This window comes from Cebus imitator, unplaced genomic scaffold, assembly GCF_001604975.1.
Source record: "Cebus imitator isolate Cc_AM_T3 unplaced genomic scaffold, Cebus_imitator-1.0 Scaffold278, whole genome shotgun sequence".
NCBI lineage: Eukaryota > Metazoa > Chordata > Mammalia > Primates > Cebidae > Cebus > Cebus imitator.
Genome location: NW_016107593.1, coordinates 2,031,585 through 2,045,132, shown reverse-complemented (window position 1 = coordinate 2,045,132; position 13,548 = coordinate 2,031,585). Strand labels below are relative to the sequence as shown.

The following is a 13,548-nucleotide window of genomic DNA, read 5'->3' as shown; positions in this document are numbered from 1 at the left end:
TTTAGTAGAGACGGGGTTTCACCATGTTGACCAGGATGGTCTCGATCTCTTGACCTCGTGATCCACCCGCCTCGGCCTCCCAAAGTGCTGGGATTACAGGCTTGAGCCACCGCGCCCGGGCCCAAAAGTTTTTCCACCTCTTCTTTGTCTTCTTCAGTTTTATCATCTGTCTTCTGCTCTTCATACATTAAATCAGTGTAGTTGATTTAAGATTAATCCTTGGATGAAGTAATTTTATAAAATTATTTCATATTAAGAAATTATGGCCAGCCGTGGTGGCTCATGCCTGTAATCTCAGCACTTTGGGAGCCGAGGCAGGGGAATTGCTTGAACCCAAGAAGTGGTGGTTGCAGTGAGCCGAGGTCGCGCCACTGTGCTCTGGCCTGGCGACAGAGCAAGACTCTGTGAAGAAAAAAAAAAAAAAATGAAAAAAGAAAGAAATTATACACTGGTGGGCAAAATGTCTCCAAATGGAACTAGTACACTAAGAGAAAGGGTCGAGGGGAACCAAAATCAATGTCAGTGTAATGTATCCGTGGGGCATTTCTTAGGCCTGCCTAATGACACAGGATTTTTCTCAGCGCTGCTTCACCAACTGGAAATCTCCCACAGGCAGCACTCCCGCCTGGGCCTCACTGGGCTCCGAGCTGACCACTGGACTTGTTCTGCCCACTCAGCCTGACAGGCTGTACTCAGCTACCACCCCAGATACCATGCCACCACAGGCATGCCAGGCATGGAGCGGGGAGGGGTGTGTGAGTGAGTGAATGTGGGGTCCAGCCACAAGACACAGCCAGGTGCGCCAGCTGCTGCGGTGGGGCGGGCAGTTTTAGGTGCCAGCACAGGTGCTGGTTCCTTGTGTGGTGGCAGCTGGACCAGACATATTGAAAGAAGCTTCTGCCTTGGGTGCTGGTGTCTGGACCAGGGGAACATGGTGACACTCAGAAAACTTGGAGACATCAGCAACCACAGAGCCCCAAAGGGGTGTTACAGCATGTCATTGTTTGTTCCCATAGTTCAGCAAACAAGGGTGTGTCAGAGCTCTGGCTCGGGGAGTCCCAAGGTCTGGGCCTCCAGAAGAGGTGCAGCTCTTCTCTCTTTCTCACCATATGCAGCACAGCCAACGAGGCAGGGGGTGGGCAGGAATGTGTTTTAGCTCCTCCATATTACAGCTTATTCAGTCCTACTGCCCTACTCTGGCCTGCAGCTCTTGGGCTGGCCTGGCCCCACTGCTGCTTCCTGTCACCTTAGGTGGCCACTTGGTATCAGTGGAGGGTGGGAGGGCTACAGTGTTACAGCTCTTTTTGCACCTGCTGTTCAGTGGATCCCAGCTTCTTGTCCTACATCAAGAACAATGAGGTTATCTGCACAACTGGAGAGTGAGCAAGGTGGAGACAAGTTTTATTGAGTGATAGAACATCTCTCAGTGGAGAGGGGACCTGTAGTGGGTAGTCCCCAGGTGTGGCTGAATCTGGAGTTTTTATAGGATCAGAATGGGGGAGGTGCAGGCTGTAGGTAGCCTTGGAAAAGGCAACATTTTATTGCTTAAAAAGCATTATTCAGGCTGGGCCCAATGGCTCATCCCTGTAATCCCAGCACTTGGGAAGGCTGAGGCAAACAGACTAACCTGGCCAACCATGGCCAACATGTCCATCTCTACTAAAAATACAAAACTTAGCCAGCCTTGGTCGCCATGACTGTAATCCCAGCTACTCAGGAAGCTAAGGCAGTAGAATCACCTGAGCCCAGGAGGCGGAGGTTGTAGTGAGCCAAGATCGCACCACTGCACTCCAGCCTGGGAGACAGAGCCAGACTCCATCCCCCTCAAAAAAGAAAAAAAAAAAAGGAATTATTCAGAAAGAACCAATCAGGAAAGAACAGGCAAACAGGAATAGACGTTCTCACTCTGGTCACAGACTCCATCCAGGACCAGCAGCCCAGTTTTCAGGCTTCAGGCTATTTTTGGCTTGAAGGTTGGGTTTCACTGGGGACCCGCCCCTGTCTGCCTGGGAATTTTTTTGCCTCCTGCCACTATCACTAATATGAGCTGAAACATAGAAATGGAGACTAATGGAATCATATCTTCTATTTCTCAATTATCTTGATTCACCAGGATCCATCTTTTCTGTAAAACTAATCCCTAATGCAAGTTGCTTAAAGCAGTGAGATATCTATATCTCAGAGCCATATATTCAAAATGTAATTGTTATAAAGAGTACAAAAGGCTCAAATTGCCAGCAAACTACAAGGGTAATTGTGTTAAAGAAATATTGATCTATGTACTCACAGCATTGAAGACTGTCATAACCTCCTTGTTGCAGACTAAGTGGATTATTTATTTGTGATAATGGGCACATATGCTCATTAACATGCTGTCATAAACAGCTGTGTCAAATGTATTATGTGTTCTGTGACATAAATAAGGCACTCAACATGAGGTTGTGTTTAAAATATAGGCCCAGGAAGAACAAAAAAGCAATAAATGCTTTCTAATATAGTTGCCTGGTCTTGAATTCCAAATTTATTTCTACTTTATTAATGCTGCTTATATGGAAATTGTGGGTATTATTCTAGTCAAATATCTTGAAACTCAAGGACATTAGAACTTCTTCCTGCTTTCTCTTTCTTAGTGTTTCTTAAGCCAGGTTTGCTAGCTTGTGTTTCTTTTCTGGTGGAGGAAGATATCATGCAGACATGGGAAGGTACTTTCATCAGAATCAGTCTGCATTTCAGCATGCTTAGGGCAGGGTTCATTTGACAGATGCTTTCTTCCCAATCTTGTTCTAAAAGTCTCCAAACTAGATGTTGAACTTAGAGATCATCTAGTTCAACTACTTAATTTTTGCAGATGAGGGAACTGAGTTTCAGAGGACTTAAAAGACCTTTCTGAGTCATGAATTTTGAAGTGATAAAGCCAGCACCTAGGGCTAGATATTCAGACACCCAATTCAATGTGCTTTCTGCTAGAAGAACAGGATGTGCTATAATTGGGTTGGCTATGCCAAAAGGACCTGTGGGGAGAAGGAGCTTATTTGAAAATAAAGACACCAGGCTGCTGTCATAGGGGATCTTTATCAATATCATCTATAGGAGATTTGAGTGGTCACCATTATTTCACAATTTATGTTAATTCAAGCAAAGTTCTCTAAGCTTTTTTGAGTGAGTGGCCAAGGTGAAAGACATGAATATATGACAGTGAGTGACACAAGACATACTTGGGCAAAGTAACAGACTTCAAACATGAGTTTTAGAAATTGAGTATGCAGGAATGAAGTAAACAAAACCAGTAAGAAACCTGAGAAGCTATTCTGCTTTATCTTCACTGGAAAATGGGGTGTACAAAGATAGAAATAGCTCTGTCCCTTGGAATTGGTATGAGTTAACCCCTTATGAGAATATTGATTACATGCAATTTAGATGTCTGCCTTTTAAATGACAGAAGATTGGAAAGATTTTACAAAGTACAACTAAAAGTGTTCTCATCACAGAGAAATTAAGGAAGCTAATGAAGTTGAGGTTGCTATCCTGAAAAATAAATGAAGGCTAAAACATAACTTTGGGGGCATTTTTTAAGAAATGAAATGCTGCTTCAAACAAATAAAGGGCTCTTAAAGAAAATATCCATCTCTTCTGCATTTTCACACAAGATGTTTCAGGAGAAAATGGGATTAAACATCAGCAAGAAAATTTAGTTAGACTCTTAAAGTCATTAAATATTGAAAACAAGATATCAAGGGACATTGTAGAATCTCTTGCCCCGAAGATTGTTCAAAATAAAATTGAAAGTAATTTGACTTGAATGATTTAAGTGTACACCTGTCTGAGCAAATGGTGGACTCCGTGACCTCCTGAAACCTTGTCAAGGTCTTTGACTCACATTCTGAGTATTCTGGCAAATGCTAAACTGCCAGCTTTGAAAACAGTGTACTTTAACTAATGATACTTGCTCCATCCCCTCAAGATTCTTAAATGACTTTCTATTACCCCTGTTGATTCTTTATGATCATTTATGTTTATGGAAAAATTCAACTGTAATATTTATTTAGATTTCCAAGCCCATGAGAAACATTTGGATGAAAATTAAGACACTTCAGGGATTTGTGATTTTAGGTAGTAGCTTGATCGACTTGCTTCTGCAAGTGAGATTTACCTATTTTAAAACCCATCTGAGCTTTGTTCTAAATAACTTTGCCCGTGCTGTTTAAAGTTGACTTTTATTCTTATAGAATACATTGTCTGACTGGATTTTTAAAAAAAATTTCAATTGTTGCCATAATCAGAATGAAGAGATGGAAATAGTCCCCCCAAAAATCTTAGCTACCACACTAATAATTCTTACTACTTTAAAATATCTAGTTTTATTTTGAAAATATTAGTTTTTTCTGTCTGAATTTTCATGTACTGATTGATATGTGGTAATAGGCAAGCCTGGATTTAGATGAATTTGTAATATCTCATTATATTAAATTTTGGAGCCAATTGTTTCCTTAATTGTGGTTACCTCATCTGGGTACATTTTTACTTATGTAACATAATATCCTTGATTTTCCTTTTTATTTATTCTTGGACATTTTTCAAAGCCCTCAAGTTTTTTGAAAGGCTTTGTAAAGAAAAGACAGGGAATCTAAGCCTGAGATTCATTTGAATACATGAACGTATTTCCCTCTGCTCTCTTGTTCCAGGTTTTCAAATTAAAGCTTTCACAGCACTGCGCTTCCTCTCAGAACCTTCTGATGCCATCACAATGCGAGGAGGAAATGTCCTCCTGGACTGCTCTGCAGAGTCTGACCGAGGAGTTCCAGTGATCAAGTGGAAGAAAGATGGCATCCATCTAGCCTTGGGAATGGACGAAAGGAAGCAGCAACTTTCAAATGGGTCTCTGTTGATACAAAACATACTTCATTCCAGACACCACAAGCCAGATGAGGGACTTTACCAATGTGAGGCATCTTTAGGAGATTCTGGGTCAATTATTAGTCGGACAGCAAAAGTTGCAGTAGCAGGTAGGTGGATTCTTCTTTCGCTTTCTCCTCTTCTTTCCTCTCTTCTTCTTATTCTCTTTTGGGAATAATAAAATAATTTTTGAAGAAATAATGTACATTTTTAAAATAGTTTAAATTTTAATTTGACCAATAATTATATATTTTTATGAGGTACAATGTGATGTTTTGATGTATGTATACATCATGGAGTGATTATATCAAGCTAATTAACACATCTATCACCACACATTTACCTCTTTTCTGCAGTGAGAACATTTAAAATCTACTCTTTTAGCAATTTTGATATATACTATGCTGTACAGTAGATATTAAAAGCTTATTTCTCCTCTCTAACTGAAACCTTTTACCCTTTAACAAACATATTTCCATTCCCTACCATGCCCCATCCTCCCAAGCCTCTGGGAGGCTCTCTACTTCTGTGAATTTGACTTTTGGTAATAGATTCTACCTGTAAGTGAGGTAATACAATACTTTTCTTTCAGTATCTGGTGTATTTCCCTTAGCATAGTATCCCCTAGGTCCATCTGTGTTATCACAAATAACAGACTGTACTCATTTTTAAGGCTGAATAATATTCCATTGTATGTCTGTGTATGTGTGTGTGCAGATATAGATATAGATAGATAGATAGATAGATAAATAGATAGATGTGATAATATATATCACATTTTCTTTACCCATTCACCCATTAATGATTGATTCCATATATGGGCTATTATGAATAATGCTGCAATTAACATGGAGGGTAGATATCTCTTATACATCTTCATTTCAATTCCTATGGATATATACCTGTAAGTGGGATTGCTGCATCATATGGTAATTCTAATTCTAGTTTTTTGAGAAAGCTACATAACCATTTTTCATAATGGCTAATTTTCACTTTCATCAACAATGCATGTTTTTAAGAAAAAGGAAACATTTAAAGAGATTCATGTTTATTCTCTCATGGTTTTGACAGACCTTTTTCCTTAAATTAGCTTAGAAAACAGTCATATGGCAGCATAAACTTATGAGATTTTTTTTTGAGCAAAACTGTTTCAAGTTGACTTATTACTTATGTCTGCAGAAGAACCTCTCATTAATAGAAACATATTAGAAAAAATAATTTCCTGTTTTTTATAGTTTTATTAAATGCTAAACTTTTGCAGAGTCATTTTTTTTTTGGTTGGGTCTTAAAAACAGTGAATTTTATTTTAATTATAGTGGTATGGGCTACAACATCAATATCTCAAGCGAGAAATAAAAATTCCCTCTAGTGCTTCAAATTTCATGATGTTTAGTAACATGTTGGATCAACAGATGAGTAATAAGATGAACAGTGTTTCTTTTCATCTGGATACATTGAAGTCATATAGACCCTGACAAAATGGTACTGACCATTCTGGAATCCATGATATTGCTATTTCTACCCCATTTTTCTGGTTAGAAGGCAGCTTATAATTATTACTGTTGGCTCCGGAAATGTTAGACCTACCATGGTGAAGAAAAAGTTTTTTTACTTGTTTCTATAATGATTTGACCAAAAGCTGTTTGTTTTTTTTTTTTTTTTTTTTTTTTGTATTGATCATAAAGCAAGGCAAGCAGATCCAACCTGAAATCAATTTAAGCTATGAATGGGTAAGCAGATTTGCAGGTTTGCTCTCAACTAATCTTCAGTCCTCAGTAAAAACAAAATTGAATCATAAGCAGTGTAGTTATTTGTTACGGGTTTTTTTCCCCCAGGTGCTACTTAGTCTAGTCTCAACTTGGAAGACGGATAAGAATGATAACTCGTTTTCACTAATAACAGGACAATTGGGCAGAATCACCACTCCCTCATGCACTCCTAGTGAGGGTTTGAGAAAGTTGAAATCTGAAAGAGGTGATTTTGTCAAGTGGTGCTATAAAGAATTACAGCTCATAGATATGCAATTAACCTCCATATCTAGCTTCAGACCACTCCTTGTCTCCACTAAGAGTTCTGTAGACTGAATGTTTTATCTCCCTAAAATGTGTATATTGAAATTCTAACCCCCTCATGTGATAGTATTGGGAGGTGGAGCCTTTGGGAAATAATTAGATCATGAGGGTGGAGCCCTCATGAATGTGATTAGTGCCCTTATAAAAGGAACCACAGAACACTCTTCCTCTTTTCACCACGTGAGGATACAATGAGAAGTCTGTAATCTGCAACATAGAAGAGGACTCTCATCAGAAACCAATCATACTGGCACCCTGCTGTCAAGTTTCCAGCCTCCAGAACTTTGAGAAATCAAAGTTTGTTATATACAGGTCACTCAGTCCACAGCGCTTTGTGGTATCCACCCAAAGTTAAACCAGATTTTACCTAAGGTAGGGTGGCTAACTATTATTATTTTCTCTGGACTCACCTGGTTTTAGCACTTGACAGTCCCATAACCTGGGAAGCCACCTCAGTGCCATGTAAAACTAGGATGGTGGGTCACTGTACCTCGAGGTGCCCCTGGTCTGCTTTGGCAATGACAGACTGAGGTGCAGATGCAGAAAATCCCCTCTACTCAGGAGACAGGCCATGTGACATCCTGATCATGAAAATCAAGGCTACAAGGTAACTGGAGCCTTTGAGTGATGGGTGTCTGAAATTTGATTGATGAGCATGAAGTGTAGAGGGAACTGAATGTTGATGTTAATTATGATTGATTAAGAGAAAGAAGTGGAATAAATGCTGCATATTAGGCAAAAGTCGCTTTCTCAGAATGCTCCAAATGAAGTGAAAGGGGAACAATTTGACTTTCTGTCACTTGAGAATTTCTGGCCTCATAGATCCCACCCATCAGTTGTCCCCAAGGCCAGAGGAGCTCTGCTGATTTGAATGAAGCAGGCTGGCATTTTGATGCCTTATTATGAAAGGCAGCTGCCTATGTACTGCTAATGAAAATGGCCTGTTACATTGCAGTTTCAGTCTTCCCACAATCTACATTCACTTTTACATGTTCTGTCTTTCAGTAGTGAAATGAAGAACAATTCCTTCTCTGTGAGATATTAAAATACAGTGGCTGGTACTTTAGTATTCCATACAAGGATAGGCTCACGGATTCAGTCACTGAATTACAATCTCATATTAGATTGTATCATTTCAAGGCAATAAGGCTGTTCCCAGCATTTTAAACACTTACCATGCTGTTTGGGAACACAGAATACATCAATATTATATCTGCTGAGGTTAAGATTGCCAAACCACTAGAATTCACATGGGGCATATATCTTCCCAGTAATAAAGACCATAGACCTGATTTAATCTCATTTTTAAAGCATTAGCAGTCAATAAAGCAGTCACCACTAAATGGTAACAGTAGGCTTTGCTTGGGTAAAATAAAAAAAAATGTTTTGTACTCTCAGGTGCTATATAGAGCCCGTATTAAATAATGTCCCTCTTCCATTTTTGCTTTCTCAAAGTGTCTTTTGATAAAAAGAAGTGTAGCAAACGAAATCTGTCTTTAATCAGTCAGCACATTTCATGCAGTGATCTTGCCATGCACCATTCATCCTATCCTTCTAGGAGCTTTTCAAGTGCTCTTTAAGGCTTGAGTGCACCCTTGGCTGGAGAGGGAAGGAGAGTGGGAAAGATAAACGAAGAACTATCATTCCATCCAACCTTTTGTTAAAAGTTGCAATGTAACAGTCTACTTACTATCAGTATTTCTAGTCATTTTGAGTTCTATTGTAAAGAATGCCTAGGTTATTAAATCTTCATTTGAAAGCAACTTCACCAGACTAGCTGAAATGTGGGAATTTTATTTTTATCCAATTAACTCTAATATAAAATGCTGCAGTATTTCTGTGCCATGTATACTTCTATTTAGTCCTCTAGATTGAGAACAGCTGGCAAAGGGAAGCAGTGCTGAACGCATCTGTGGGGCTTTCCTACCATCCCCTCTGCTGTGTATCTAGCAAAGTATGTCATGTTATAGTAGACATTTGCCTTACCAATGAAGACATGGGGCTTTATGCCATATAGAGAGAGCTTTCTACTGTTGTCCTCCTACTGTCCACCTCTCCTTCTCTCCTTCATCTTCCTCTACTCCTCCTCCCCCTTCACTGGACTTCAGCAGATTAAACTCGCCCATATGTGCCTATATAAACATATTCTTGATAAACTGAGTTGGAATATTATATCTCAGTAGTCTACAAATTAATTAACTATTGAAAACTTTGTGATTAGAAAATTGATTGTTTGGGAATATTTAAGCACCACTTAAAAAGGAAAAAGCATAAGCTATTTCTTCATTTCTTCCCTAACTCTTACTATCAAAATGAACTTGCATCTGGCCAAGCATGTCTTCCCTACTCTAGATGTTTCCAGCTAGCTGAGCCTCTGGATTTTCTTCTGTTCAACAGACATAATAATAACCTACGTCCTACAGCCATGGTAGTTTTCAAACAACATCTATGATGTCAAGCTCTAGTGCAGAGTAGATTCTTATTCAACAACAGCAATAATAAAATAGACCTAACAAAGATTGTTATTGTGTTATTATAATAATAATTATTAGAAATGAACAACTTTCAATATTCCCATGTGATGATGCAAAATATTTTCTTCAGGGGGATAAAAAATAGCCAATAAATCTTGAGACATACATGTTGTAAACTTGGATCAGATATCTGCATTTGCAATCTGTGAACACAAACGGGCAAGCTTGAATTGAGTTTTCAAAAAGCTAAATCTACAGTTTCTTTTTATTTTTTATTTTTTGGCAAGCAGTGCCCAAATCCCTGAGACAGGCTAAAAGATTCATTTTTGACCAGTGGATCTACTATTATGTTAATGCAATCAATAGTAGATTGGACCAGGTGTTTGAGATTGAGCGACCTTGCAGTCATTTTAGAAAAAGGTACAGGGCACTCCTCTCAGCCTTCTTAATGGCTTTTCAACTGAAAAAGATTCGCTGAAGCTGGTTCATGGGAGTTCACTTGGTCTTGACTTGGAATTGAACATAAGTGGTCCCCTCCTGGGGATGAGGGATTAATTCCAACATGGAAGAAGGCTAGTTAACAACAGATCTCTTATGAATACACGTAAAAGTCCCATTTTATTTTATTTTTATACAACCATGACCACCTGTCCACCCATCCCCACACCTACCTGCCCACACAGCTCTTGGACAACCCACTTGCCATGAAACGTCTGAGGAGCACAGTTGGAGCCTAAGTGGTACTTCTGCTTGCATTTAATCTTCTAGGGATGTCGTGGGACAGGCTCCTCCCAGGATAGCGCAATGCTGACTGCTGGATACATGATAGCGTATTTCTGTCCAGGTAGATTTGCCTTTGTTAATTTTTGAGCATTTGCATCTTATTACTAAAACCACTGACTTGTTTTTTGTGGCAGCTTCTGCTTCAGAAAGTGAATCTGTGTACATTACCTTGTAATGCTCAGAAACACTCTGTGATATAAGCACCCACATTGACAGTTAAGAACTTACTGGAAAAAGCTAAGTGCTCTATGATCAGAGACTGGGACTTACTTAGTCTAAATCCAGATGCACACTTATTCCCTTAGCACTTTGCTTCTCAACCTAAAGACTGGATTTCAGAACTCGAAACAATTTCTTATGTAGTCAGTCACTTATTTTTAATCAATGAAATTCTCCACAATACAAATTAAGGAAAATAATAATAATGGTAATAATGATAATAATAATGAAAATCAATTTATCTATTTAGTCCCTTGAAAATGTCAACTCTCTGTGGGAAACACTATGATTCAAATGTTTTCTTCTAAGATGAGAAGATTTTGTTATCATAACTATACATTCAATAGTGACACATGACAAATCTGTGTCAGAAAAACAAAGAGCATATAACTTTTTAAATAAGCTGATAAATTATGGTCTTTCTAGGAACACAATTTGGTAATCTTTTATCTTTCTAAGTGGTTTTACAATTCAGGCCAAGTTTACATAATTTTTCCCCTGCTTTTGAGAAATCAGGAGAAAAAAAGGCCAATTAAATTGCATTTACTTAAGTTATTTCATTCAGAGACTTATATTTTTCTTCCCTATTACAATAGATGTTCAAGATGCAAATTGTCACACTCTGCTTTTAAATAATACGGGCATTATAATTAAAATTCCCCTGTGTTAAAAAAAAAAATAATTAGTTACCTGAGGAGTTGTTTCAGTGAATTCTCTTCTAGAATGCCTCCCATTTAAATGAGTTATGAAATAATTAGTAAAAGCATATTATGGTGAGAGAAGCTAGAAGGAAGCATTTTGTGAAATGATAACCTGACCTTTATGTTCTTACTTAAAAGAAAGCTGAAAAAAAGCTTAACTGAAAAGAAGGAAGAATAAACCACATTGCCTCAGGTCACTCAAATGTTATATAAAGGAAACAGCAAGAAAAATGTTCATATTCCTTCTCCCTACAGGAGCAAATATAAGAATTTTGCCTAGAAGGTCAACTTCATCCTTTGCAGCAGTTTGGAAAATGTATCCCAGGGCTATTGAATACTTTCAGAATTCTATTTGGGAAGGTTCGGTTACACCGCAGAGCTTTCCATTTTACATTTATAGAGATATTGTTTATTTTCAAATGATAAGCAGAAAATTAAATTGCTCTGACTCCATAATTCTTAATGACTTAATGATCTTCATTTAGCTAAATGTTCCTATTGTTTTGTAGTTAAAGCATGAGAGAAAGAAGAAAATAAGGAATAAATGTGGTCTTATAAGTAACTGTTTTATGTTTACTAGTCTTATTATTTTCTTTAATTTTATTGCTAAATCAAATTGGGGTAGAATCATCACCAATATTTCCCCAATGCCTATTTCATCACATAGCCCTCACATCCTCAACTTAAATAATTGCATTTTAAAAAGAAGGGTTTTAGTTGCCTCCTTGCTAAGTCACTTTGCAATAAAATTTAAATAGAAATATATTCCTGAAAAATATGCTGAGCAAAAAGACATCTTCTACCTTATAAAATTTACAATAGAGAACTTGACAAGGCTTTTTATAATAGAAACATCAACAAAATAACCTAAAAAAAATTCCTACCTTTCATTTCCTCTTCTTTGTTATGAATTCTAATTCATATGACAATGGGAATAGCTAATTATTCATTCTAAATTTAATCAGTATCTTAAGAGCTCTGTTCCTTTATTCAACTCTTGAGGTATCCACCACGTGATTTTTGCTGGTACTGTAATGAAAATGGAGGAGAAACATCTAAAACAGCTCAGTAATGGTAACCAAAAACTCTTTTGATTTTTAGAAAACCTCTTTGAAATAGAAAAATTTAAGTTTCTTGAAAAATGTCAAGCTAAAGAAGTTTCAAATCATAGTAATGTAAGAGAAAGTAATGTAATATCTTTTCCTTTACATCACAAGGAAAATATATTGTTAATCTGTTTAACAAAACACAGATTAACAAGAAAAAAGCATATCAAATTTATTTAAACAAAGTTTTACACAAGGAACTTCAGAAATGAAGACCCAAAGAGCTAGGAAGAGCTTTATATTTTTATGCTAAGTCTTACAGGAGAAGTGGAGAATTGTGGGAAAACATGATTGGACAGAGAGCATGAACAAATGGAAATAAACTGGGGGAACCTGAGTAAGTCCTGTCTTTCAAATAATTGTCTGAATCTCTGTATGATATTCCTTCCTGTATTAGTCTGTTCTCACACTGCTATAAAGAACTGCCCAAGACAAGGTAGTTTATAAAGGAAAGAGGTTTAATTAACTCACAGTTCTGCAGGGCTGGGGAGGCCTCAGGAAACTTACAATTACAGCAGAAAGGGAAGCAAACACATCCTTCCTCATGTGGCAGCAGGAAGGAGAAGAATGAGAGAAGTTCAGAGTGAAGTGGGGAAAAGCCACTCACAAAACTGTCATATCTCATGAGAACTCACTATCATGAGAACAGCATGGGGGAACCATCCCCATGATTCAGTCCCCTCCCATGAGATCCCTTCCCCAACATGTGGAATTTACAATTTGGGTTTCGGTTCAAGATAAGATTTGGCTGGGGACACAGAACCAAACCATATCACTTCCCCTGGCTATGGGGCAGGACTCCTGTCACGTGAGTTTCTTTTATAATCGTGTCTTATATAGAAAGGTGGGAGACAGTCAGATAGTGACCTCCAAACTGCCACATTCTGGGGAAGCATGTTCTGCACCCCATCATTAAGTAGCATAATTGTAACATTACATTAGATAGCACAGTTATAAAATTCTGATGAAATAATGACAGATAATAACTTTGAGAACCTATTTCTGGTACTCTTATATACACAGCTCTTATGTACACAGAATTTATCACAGCTTCTTAATTGCTGCTTATCACGAAATGTAACTCAGGTATCTCTAATTGGACCAGATGGAGCTATGGGTTCTAATTTATGGAGGGCAGTTGAGCTTCAAAGTTTTGTTTCTCAGAGTAGCATGTCTACCTTCAGAATCCCAATGAGCATGTGTCAGAGAAAAATTACATTTAAATAGTTTGATAGGCTGGGTATGGTGGCTCATGCCTGTAATCCCAACATTTGGGAGGCTGGGGTGGCAGAATTGATTG

At 38.0% G+C, this 13,548-nt stretch overlaps 1 protein-coding gene across 4 annotated transcripts in view; it reads left to right on the top strand.

Annotated features, from left to right (window-relative positions):
• The window catches only part of DCC (DCC netrin 1 receptor), a 1,206,315-nt gene that overhangs the window by 412,198 nt on the left and 780,569 nt on the right, over positions 1–13,548 (top strand). For all 4 annotated transcript variants that reach the window (XM_017501124.2, XM_017501122.2, XM_017501121.2 and 1 more), the window contains exon 2: positions 4,683–5,003. In XM_017501124.2, the coding sequence (XP_017356613.1) occupies positions 4,683–5,003 (321 nt within the window). The remainder of the gene's footprint in view (positions 1–4,682; positions 5,004–13,548) is intronic.